The 11,740-nt window shown below is 35.5% G+C and overlaps 1 protein-coding gene across 2 annotated transcripts; it reads right to left on the bottom strand.

Moving 5' to 3' along the window:
• LOC100878258 (serine/threonine-protein phosphatase 2A 56 kDa regulatory subunit gamma isoform) lies at positions 1-10,913 on the bottom strand. Of its 2 annotated transcripts, XM_076539979.1 has the most exons (9): positions 10,643-10,913; positions 10,443-10,505; positions 7,934-8,108; positions 4,999-5,201; positions 4,330-4,724; positions 3,923-4,256; positions 3,628-3,846; positions 3,339-3,563; positions 1-3,248 (listed from the first exon to the last, which is right to left on the bottom strand). In XM_076539979.1, exons 1-9 carry the CDS (start codon positions 10,643-10,645, stop codon positions 3,099-3,101), a joined length of 1,767 nt encoding a protein of 588 aa, XP_076396094.1. In that variant the 5' UTR covers positions 10,646-10,913; the 3' UTR covers positions 1-3,098. The 2 variants fall into 2 exon arrangements, with proteins under 2 accessions (XP_076396094.1, XP_012141090.1); XM_012285700.2 differs by lacking the exons at positions 7,934-8,108; positions 10,443-10,505; positions 10,643-10,913 and adding an exon at positions 6,090-6,578.
• Between the last annotated feature and the right edge of the window lie 827 nt (positions 10,914-11,740).

The raw sequence follows: 11,740 nt of genomic DNA, 5'->3' as shown, positions 1-11,740 counted from the left end.
TTTAATTATAATGATTTATTTATTATAAAATTATGCGTCCAACAAATTGTAAAGGAATATATGCATGCATGGAATCGAATCGATCGTACAGGCGATCGTTAAAGAAAAATTCTTTTGCGATTGAACATTGATATACAGTTCTTTAATCTTTTTTTAGGTTCGAAGCGAATCACTGTACAGGTGGATCTTCTTTTTCTTTATTTAACATTTTATCTTTCTCCGTCGAACGGATGGTCAAATAAACGTTTATATAAGGAAGAGCAAAGAACATTTCTACGAGTTTCAAGCTGCCGAGAATCTTCTCTTGGAGTCAAAATCCTTGTTCTCCCTTACATAATAAAAATCTTCGTTCATTCTTCGCTTAACTTTTCTTACCTATAAAATACTCGATTTGTTGACTGTTTCTTTCGTCATAAAAAACGTATAAAACATTGCTTAAAATGAATGTTTAAACTTACTCGAGGTAACCCATACGTGTATTACAAGGAAACAATCTACGCATCGAATGAAATCAAATTTCATTGTCTGTTTGTTTTTTTTTTAATCTTTTCTCTCGCTTTACACGCTTCCCTTTTTAAGCCTGGCACGGAGCGCAAACACGGAAGTCGAAGGCATTCCATAATACTCGACCAACGATGAGCCAGTAACAGTCTTCTGAAGTTTCAAGCACGACAAGATCGATGGAGTTTCTGACCTATTTATGAAATTTACAAACTCCAAAAATATATCTTAAGTGATACGTGTGAAAGAATAGACGCAGTAAAAGACGATACCTTGAAACATGCATTATCGGAGAGACGCTTCTCTCCTTCTCGAATATTATTATCTACTATTTCTTTTCTCTCTTTTTACGATTGACTTCAACAATTGAAACATACAATGTAATCCCGATAACCCATACTAATCCACAGAATTGCAACTAAATAACGAATAAAAAAGAGAATTATCGAACAAAACGTTAAGTAAGCGAATAGTTTACACGGATAATTTAAGTCCTTGTTACGCTTATCTAGAGGTATCCTATTAAATAATGCAAGCTACTCGAACAGAAGAGTTTTAATAAAAATACTGTTTTTTATTGTTAAATATTTCTCGCTAGAAAGGTACAGTTTTTTTCGTCGTTGTAAATCTTTTTCAAGATTTACGCTCACGAGGCCCATCGAGATTACACTGTACTTGATAATAATAAAAGCATATTATCGACATGAGTACTTATATCGCGAATGGTTTCCGTAACAAAAACAGCCATTCTCTTCTTTTTCGATGGGACGATTAAATAGTAAATAATCTTTTTTTTTTTTTAATATTTATCTCATTTGGTTTTAATTTCCGTCATTTAATAATACGTGCTAATCGTATCTATTCTCAACAAGTTCATCCCTTACAATGATTAATATAACAGCCTGCCAGCAGCGCAAAGACTAAAGATATTTCATTTTGTTCGCTCTTCTCTTTTTTTAATCTTCATCATTTGTTTCTATGCTTCGCATTCCTTTTTTTTATTTTTTCATTTTTGTCAGCGACAAACTAGTATATAACTTCTTTTTCTTTCTTTCTTTGAAATAACCGCAAAATCTTACGAGGCAACGACGTAACGTACGTATAAGCATTCCTGGAAAAATTCATGATGTCAATTTATACTATTCGGTAACGTCACGTAAAACTCGTTGCTTTGTTTGTTATTTTTTTTTTCTTTTAACGACTCTTAATTATAGGCCTCTGGTAGAGGCGATTCTTGCGAATGCGTTCCACAGGCATCTAGGCACGACAGATATAAAAGTAGTACGTTCAGGAATATTCAGATTTATAACAATCGATATTCTAAAATAGTGCTATCACGTTGATCTAACTCTAAAAACGACGTTTTCACTTCTTTTAGCAAATTTTTTTGTGATTTTTTTTGTGTTCTTTTTGTTTGTTTATTTGCTGCTAAATGATGAACTGGTAGCGTTGAAGCAACTATATATCACTCGTGTGATTAATGTCTGCCGTTTGCGCGTCAGTGGAAACCTCGCTCAGAAGAGTAGCGCCTCGAATTTGCATACTAAAATTCTTCTTTTATTACAACATCAAGCACGCGGCCATTCTTTTCTGACCACTTTTGAATTCGTATAAAATTTCTTTTTATTTTAGAGTATGTACACAGGATGATTCTAACAATCGAAACTAGTTATAATCCTATTGCGAACGAAGATAAATCTTTATCCACTGTCCTTTTTTTTCGTAGAAAGAATCCGATAAATTCATTAAAAAGAATCTATAAAATATTAATAATACTAACTAAATCGTAAAAAATTTTTCTCTAAAAAAAATTTCATTATTGATAGATTGGATCAATAGATTGGATCAACCACCAGAATCACCCTGCATAGCAGGTGTTTAATAAACCATAAATTCCTATGAATATGAAGAGAATCCTCCGCTAAAAGCAAGACAACTTTCTGAAAACAACCAATCGTGAACAAACCTTTTGTTGTTAACTTCAACTTCAAACACCGTACGTTGACTTAATTATTTATCAATGAGAAAAACTGTCTTATTGTCAGCGATAGATTTCTCCATACGCAAGAAATCTACAATTTATAAAATACTCTGTATGTGTGTATATATGTATATATACTTAGGACCCTTATTTATCTAGGTTTCATTCACATTCTCTTGATTTTTTTAATAGCGAGTATGTAACTATCTGCATAATTCTCGCGATACCTTATATAAATCAACTCGAAGAGTATATAGGAAGTAACCTGTATGTTTTTTTTTCCTTTTATAGATTACTACGGACACGGATACATCTTCCGAGAAGTGCTGTGTGCAATGAGAGAAAGCTTTTTTCGCAACCGTACAAAGAATATGATATTATTGTACAACTCGACAGTTCCGACATAAGGAAAGGGGACGGGGAATAATTACGACATTATGATTTCTATACGATCAAACTCTCTGGTAGACAATCGTCGTCGAACGATGTCACGATCGAACGTTTGATCGATTAGATCCGACTCATTGCTGTTTACTTTTCGTTTTCTTCGAAAAAGCTAACTCCCAATATCACTGCAGCAAAAGAGAGGGTACATGGAAAGTGATTGCGGTAGAGACTAGCAATTATTAGAATCCGGTGGCGTAACAAGATACTCATCCGCGCGTTTGTGATCGGACAATGCCCGCATCGTGTACGTGTCTTGAGGTAAGTCGCTTTTCCTTCGCAAAAGTGGCTTTGTTTTATTGGAGGTGGTCATTTTTTTTGCCTATGGCAAAAAAGACTCATTTTAGACTTCTTAATGGAAAAAAAAAAAACAAACGATGGGGCGACAAAGGTCGGATGCGATCAGTCATACCTCGTTTGCCTTTGCTTCTATTTTTTCCAATGTAAGCGGAGTCTGATCCGGATCGCCATCTTCGTCTGGCGGGGGACTATCTAACTGTTGCTGCGGTATCGTAGATGTGGTGTTTGTTATGCCCTTTATGGTTGCGTTATAATTTGGATGTTTCATTGCTAAAGCTTCGACGCGCATCCATGCTTCATCCCTGTCCTTCATGAGCTTCCTTTCTCTTTGACGGTCCTAAAAATGTTTCGATAAGAATCGACTCCTCTCTATCGTTTAGTTACGACGAGAAATAGCGTACTTGATAATACTGTTGAGTACATTCGTCGAATACTTTCTGATTCATTTCCATGAAAAGTTTTAACGCGTTGTAAATCAAACCATGTATGGTTTTGTTCCAATGATTTCGCGAATTTCTGTAAAAAGCTGGATACATGATCGGTAAAATGACGGAATAATTGTCCGATATAAGGGACATTATATATTCGTTGTTCCAGTAATAGAGAGCTCTTTCGGCCACCTAAGAAAAGTTAGACAATGCGTTAAAGAATCAAAAGTTTAAAGAATACTGTTGAGAAAACATTAATTGAGCATACCTGAAAATGTGGAGACGAAACACATTTTGCTAACTGCCTAAACAATGGGTCCATAACTTTCTGGAATTCGGCAGGTTCAATCACGTCTAGAATTTCTTCGAGTTCGTTCAAAAACATCACTTCTTTCGGGGAATGTGTCTTCGGCCAGAACTTTAACAAGCTTCTGATAACCGGTTCAGTCAACGATGGATCCTTCTCTAAAAATTGCACAACACAATACGCCAACTGCGGATGATACACGGAAAGCGATTTAGCTTTGTGCAACGGCAAAAGCACTTTTAACAGAAATATTTTGTGCTCTTCTTTGAGTGGCAAAGCGAATCCATTAATTATACTGAAAGAATAAAGAAACCAATGAACCTGTTATACACCTATTATTACATTTACGATAGGTCAGATTAGAATACCTTCCCAAAATCTCTAAAAGTTCGGCGATACCATTATGATGTTCTGTCTCGTATATAAATCGATAAAAAACGTTGTTTATTTGCTTCCTGATATACGCTCTCAACCCTAAGAATTTCCCGTAAATCCTATGGAGCGTTGTCTTCAGGAAATCTCTTTCTCGCGGATCCTCCGAATCGAATAGCTCCAAAAGTTGCAATACGAACTTTTGGTCTATGTATCGTCTGGCAATGGTGGGTTGGAAATCTTGGGACTCTAACAACCGCAGGAAGAACTCATACACCAGCTGCAAGTGAGGCCATGCCGCTTCCAATGTCGGTTCATCCTCCTCTGGGTCGAACTCTGCTCCGTTTGGATTCGACGACGGAGGAAGTGTACGGAATAAATTTACCGCGAACTGCAAAACCTCGATTCTGTTAGAAAATCATTCCGTTCTTTTCTCTAAAGCGAAAGTTCGTAACATCTGCCGTGTTGATGACTTTCACTCTCGATTTTTATCGAGATGAAAGAAATCGTATACGATCGATACAAGCGATGGCCAGATCAAGTGGCCAGGAAATAGCTTATGGACATCGGCGTAGACGCATCGGTTACCACTTGATCCATCTATCGCTGATCTATAGGATCTATAGGATATAACCGATGACGAATCATGCGCGTTTTTCACTCACCATGTTCACAGCTTCGGGATATATCGCCTCTGTGATAACGTTTTTGTTCTTGGAAACGTACTCGACCATCTCGTGCAAAGCGGTACGCTTCACTTCTTTCCATTTCAAGTCCGATAACGGATCGGACTCGAAGTCGAAAAGCACGCAACATTGTCGTAGCTTCTGTATGAAAAGTTCCTCCCTCTCGTTTCCTTGTTGTGTTTCTAAAACAAGCAAACAAATAATAAACCATTTCCGCACGAAGGGAAAACGCATTCGAAACAATAAGTAAAGAAGCAATTTTTGTACGTGTACAAAAACTTTTTCTCGCTCATAAACTCGCATGGGCTCTTTCATTCTTCCTCCTGTTAACACACGCACGCGCTTCACACAAATTCTTCGATTGTTATAAAGTCTTTCTTTTCCCCTTTCATACCCTTACTACTCTCGTTTCTCTACTCCCCTCTATCGCCCTAGTCGCTCATTCATGTACTCCCTCGTATAAATTTTCCGTTGCATTCTACTGTGACATGAAAGAATATACTATCAATTTCTTGCATTTTATATTGCATTTTCTTCAATTTTCATACGATCTTGTAAATTTACATGATTACAAAATTTTATAGCTAAACATTCAGGAGGTCCGAACATTTCGAAAAGTGCGAACAAATTTTCAAATCTCTAAATTTCTACCCATAATAAATACACAGGTTTCGATTCTAATGCGCGTAGTGAACGCTCACAAAATTTTCTTTTAATAAATTTGTTTGTTATTATTTTCTTATTATCATCGAGTAACAGGATAGACCTTTCTATTCTTTCGGACATCTTCACCCCCTACCTCGGATCTTCTTTCTCTACATTTTCTTGAATTACTCTTTAAAAAGTTCTTTCTTTTTTCATTCATTTCTCTCCCCAATCGTACATTCCATTCATCCCCTTTGGACTCTTCCATGAATTCCTATCCCTTTCTATCTCTCCTCGCACATCCTTCTATTTTCGCAACCTGTCTCTCTCGCGCATCTCTCATTAGACTCGTCCTCTACTCGTCACTCTGTAACATTTAACACTTAAACCTGACAATCAAAATTAAACTTGAAAGGTATCGTTACCGATTAACAACGGTCGTAACGGTTGATAGTGTGAAGTAAAATTGGTGAAATAGGATTTATTCGGTTCTCGAGAAACTGCTGTAGCTAAAGCGAGCCCCTGATGAAAGCTCGGACTTTTCGGTAGACCGCCGGATGAAAATGGAATATATCCGTCCACGTGAACCATTCTACTTTTCGATAGATTCTATATTGTCTCTTGTTATTTTCACCGGAACCTCGATTCTTTATCTTGACCTGCTTATGACAGATTACATCCCCTACACGCACCGGCTTCCTTGTTCACGTAACAATCTGTTGCTTCGACGTAACTGACCGTTCGTTCCAGCGAAACTCGGACATATCTCGATTTATATTACAATACGAATCACCGGATGATCGGTGCCGCGTAACGTTGTCAAATCGTAGGCTTTAAAATCGATTTCGATAAACAGAAATGGTACGGATGATTCGTATGGTGAAAAATGCCGCCGATATCGAGAGCCGTTTGAACGAGCAACGACTGTTTATGTTAGAAAACTAGAAATTGCGAGTAATGCGTACACGCATGCGCAAACCACCGCGCCTTACAATCGATACAGCCTGACTGACGTAGTTACTTTCGCAATTCGAATCGAATGGAATTAAAAAACAAAACTATCGTGATTAGTTTACCTTTCGAAAAAGACGAAATTAACAATGAGTTGAAATTGGAAGTGCAAATAAAGTATGATCGTTCTAGTTTTTTCAGTTCTTTTTTCTGAACACTGTAAGGACACTGTAACGACGTGACGGAAGAAACAGCGATGCGCAACGTTCTAGCGTTTTAAAAGTTCTTCATAATCTACATCGGAGAAAAAATGTTATCAATAATTATAATTTCTTTAATGATACATGAATGTAATATGGTAACTAAATTCATTACTAAGTTTTCATTATCAACAATAAACTTTGCAAAATAAAATAGATTATTTACAATAAGTTAATTCAACATGCATAGATTTTCAATCGATGTATCGATCGTCTCAGTGTCGCCCTCTGTAAAACGGTTTATGTGCAGATTTGGATACTTTCGAGGGAAATATTTCGAACTCGAGTGATAAGTATTAAAGTATATTCCCTTCACTTTTTAACTCTGGCTTTATTTAAAATGAAAATTCTGAAGCACGATTCGACGCGGGAACGTTACAGTTGATTGTAATAAATGCGTTCCTTAGGCAGTAGGACTTTCGAATTAAGAATTAAGTTTTTATCATTAGCTGCTTTACATGAACTCGTACGAAATTTGAACAGTTTAGTGCTATAAGGAATATTAACGAAACAACAGAGTGCGCTACACCCTAGATTACATAAAGCGACAATAGGTAACCACTCTGGTATACCCTCCGCGTATTCATTAAGTATATTGCGGTTTATTCCTGGCAAAGACAATAATGACAAGGTTTATTATTCCTACTTTGGCAAACTGTTATACTAATCGGTGATTATGTAGCAATCATTGCTGAAGAAAGCAAAATGGACTATGTACTTCGAGAACCCTGAAGCCAATAATAGTCCTTAATGAATTTATTGTAGGAAGATAGTTTGACGAAAATTATTCGTCATAAGTCGAGTTAAAAATAAATATCTGCGACTGAACTGAAGTTACTTCGCATTATTATTACTGAAATTAAAGAAGTCTACGTGAATGTTGATATTAAAAAAAAATTGTTCTTTTAACTGTAGAAAGTATACCATATTTTTAATTATATCGATATCGTTATCTTTAATTTTAAAAAATTATTTATTAACGTAATGTAACTTGATTTGTATAAAATAAATTTTATTCTGTTCACTTTCAGATGCAAAAATTAATTGCGGCAACTTACCGGATAAAAGCGGTAATTTCTGAAGTTCTCGATTTTTCGATATGTTGAATCTTGAGCTACTTTGCCGTTTATCCTTTTTTATTACAGGACCACCAGGTTGATATTTAATCTTATTAATTAACGTTGGCGGTGGTGGTGCATTGGTTGCTGGGGGTCCTCCTGCTACCTTGTTAGTCTATGGAATAATGAATAGTGTTTCATAACAAAAAGAGCAGAAAAACAGAATGTTTGTAATTGAAAACGTGTTAGAATTTGTATAATGCAATTTGAAATCCTTAATACAATACATGCACGAAAATTGCATACACAAAACAATAAATGAAAAACCCATTCTAAGAGATGCACCTAATCCTCAACAATGTAATTTTCTGTAACTTTATGGAAACGAATATCCAAACAGTTTGAAAGAATTTTATTCTGATAGTTCATATTTTCGAAAGCACCAATAAATGCAAATGTCCAGTTGGAAACTGGATAGCAAAGCTTTCTTATCGCTTACAGAATAACTGGGAAGAATCTGATTAACGAACATATCTTCAAAAGATATCACAAATTGGAAATAAAACTTAATTTTTAAAAGCAAATATGTATGCCAATTTATGTGTATTTTTCATTACATTCGGTACAATTCTTCCAATGTTCCATTAATGCATGGCTTCCTCGAAAGAAGTTTTGTAGTTGACCTTGAAACCATTCATGCGCTACTGGTCTTGGCCCTTCGTCTGAGCTGATGTCCTTTATAGCATCTTCTAGTGGTCAAAAAAGATCACGGTTACTCGCGAATAAGTTTGAACAATACGTAGCATAAAATAATGCTCTTATGTCAGTATTTGGGTCTACTTTCTAGTATACTACACGACATACCCACATTGTGGGAAACGAAGAAACTGATACAGTTGCACAAGAATAACTTCAAGACCAATCACAAAACTTCTTCTTGAAGAACTCGGTAGCTGGTGTACCCCTTGACGACGCGTGTTGCATAACAATAACTGATAATTATTGTCTCTAACTTATAAAAGAGAAATTTTGAATATTTAGTAAGCATTTTTTTGTGATTGATTGAACAGTCTTGAAAATACATGCATATATATATATATATATATATATTAAATATATTTATTAAGTTTTTATTCTTTGTGTACTACTCTACTCTACAACTATTGTACAAATAAAAATATTAAATACGATCTTTATAATAGTGCAATAAGCAAGGAAAATGCGATAATAACTTAATGGCAAAATAATATTACAGATGCATACATAATTTATGTGGTTGAAATAAAATATTTATAAAATTATAAGCAATTCATAAAGTAAACGTAAAATTGTCGTTTACATTTCGAACGATGATCAATTGCTCATCAATTTTTTACGTTATCGGCGATCGATAATTATATAGGTGTCATGCAACACACTATACCTCTCTACGGATTAAACGGTATGATATGCGGGTATTTAATTGTAACTTGGTAATTAAAATGAATAACGGTACATTATTCTGCTACTAATTTCCTAGTTTTTTCTTTAAAATAATCGAAAAGTTCAAATAAAATTAATACAAAATAAATATATCATGAAACTGGATAGTTTATGTAAGTATTATATTAAAAGTTTTATCTATTCGTCAAATTAACGTCGTACTTTCGAAAATGTGCATAATAAAAATATATAACATTTTCGGCAAACTTACAAAACTGTAGTATAAAAACTTTTATTAGATGTGCATGAAATAAAAATGATTAAATATAAGCATAAAGATAATTGCTCATTGAACAACTAACGCGTTAATCTTAACGATCAATTAACATTTTTATCATATGCTTAGCTGCGCGGTAATATCATCCTTGGAATTCATTTCATTCATATCGTAAATAAGAAATCGCGCTCCACATGGATTATGTATGCGTAATTATGATCAGGAAGTACATTAGAAAAAGAAAATAAAAAGTAAGTTGTTGAAAGTCAAAACCATTTACACTTAGTAAAGATAACTTATATTGTTTATCTATAAAGGAACGACAAACTATAAAGGTGAAAATGTATCTTTCGTTTACATCGTTTTCTATTTATCAACTAAGTGCATACTTAAGCGCCACCTGTGCCAAGTAACATTTTTTTTTTAAAGAGAACTTTAAAATCCTTTCAAACTCATATTCATAGGATAATTTTTAACTAAAAAGAGACACATTGACCGATTGTATTACAAAAAAGATATCCATGCACTACAAATTATACGTAACGCGATTTCGTGAAAAAAAACATTTCAGGTGGCACACCGTCGAAGATGGACACCGGATCGCTTTGGCGTAGAATAAGTCATGAACGAAATTCCGACAGCAAATGATACAATACGACAAATTCGATGATTTCCAAAGATCGATTCGTCAGGCGCGTAAAAATAAAAAAGAAAAACCGTAATAACAAGAATCGTGGATGACAAAAGTCGATTTGAATCGAATCGAGTCACGTCAATCGAACGGAACAGAGAAAGACGATATAACCTCACCTCTTCGCTTGTCTCACCGTCCTTGCCATTCTTTCCCTTGTCCTTGCCGATCTTGCTCGCATCCTGGAACAAAACGATTAAATTGCACCGCGTGTACGAGCGTACAATGCCACGACAGCACGATTCACGTTCGAGACGCGACCCGCTCGACGAACTTGCACTCGCGATATCACTACGGTAACGAAAATTAGTTCAAGTACCATTGCCAGGTCCTTTGATAAGTTTGGTCGAATAAACGTGTCAGCGAAAAGGATATCAAGAAATCAGAATCACGCTACACCCTTTGGTGTCTCAGCTACCGGGGTTGTTTCCCCGAACTCTCTTTACTCTCCCTTCTTCCCTTTCTCTCCTATCCCTGTCATCGTCACCCTATCTTTCTCTCTCTCATATACACTACCGCTCTCTTTCTCTTAAGCGCGCGCGTGCCCGCGATCTTTCCTCGTCGAAGGAACACTGTTTTCACGTATGCGAGTACTAGTACCGATCGCATTACGCTGGATCTACATTGAGCGAACGAGCGCGAACGAACACCAGGAAATATTTGTTAGGGTCGATGATATATTACCGATTGTTGTGCGATATAATCGCTTTGTTTCGATATCTTTAAAATAATGAACATGAACTGGACGTTAATATTTATAAACGTCATATATATTTAAAAACAAATGCATAAATGCAATTTTTATTAACGCACACGAAACATTCACGTGATATATTTTAATAAATATTTTGTAATTTCGGTTTTGTATTTCAGTGAATTTAGTTTAAGCGTAATGCCATGATTTTCAAGAAAGCCAAAATCCGATAATGGGGACCTCTGGTGGCGAACTGGGAAGCTATAGACAAGGATAGATAGATCCTTGTCTCTCCAATGTATCTTCCTTTTCACGAGACGAGGCAAAATTCGTTTTCTGGCACGCGTGGCGAAACGATGGTGCCGTAGCAAGGTCGGCGGGTGCCCGCGGCATCGATTTTTAAAAAATTTTTATATGCGGATGTATGCACATGTAATTTTTTGTTGCAATTTTAGAGAAATAAAGGAATATATTGTTAATAATCGTTTATAGTTGTTAGTTTGTTTTTTCAGCAAATTAGTCATTTTTTCACGTACAAGTGATTCTACATGTGGCTGCGATGGACGTTCGGCGCAGGATTTATGAATAATTTGTTTATTATTTAGTCTGAAATCATATATGCTAAACTGGTTCGAAGAAGATACCGTATCGCATGAAATATAAGATGTATATACATTTGCACGTTCCTCGGAAGAAATAACGCAGATATAAGAGAAAAATCGA

Source organism: Megachile rotundata, chromosome 15 (genome assembly GCF_050947335.1).
Source record: "Megachile rotundata isolate GNS110a chromosome 15, iyMegRotu1, whole genome shotgun sequence".
Taxonomy (NCBI): Eukaryota; Metazoa; Arthropoda; class Insecta; order Hymenoptera; family Megachilidae; genus Megachile; species Megachile rotundata.
Note: the sequence above shows the minus strand (reverse complement) of the source record. Positions and strands in the feature narration are given on the sequence as shown.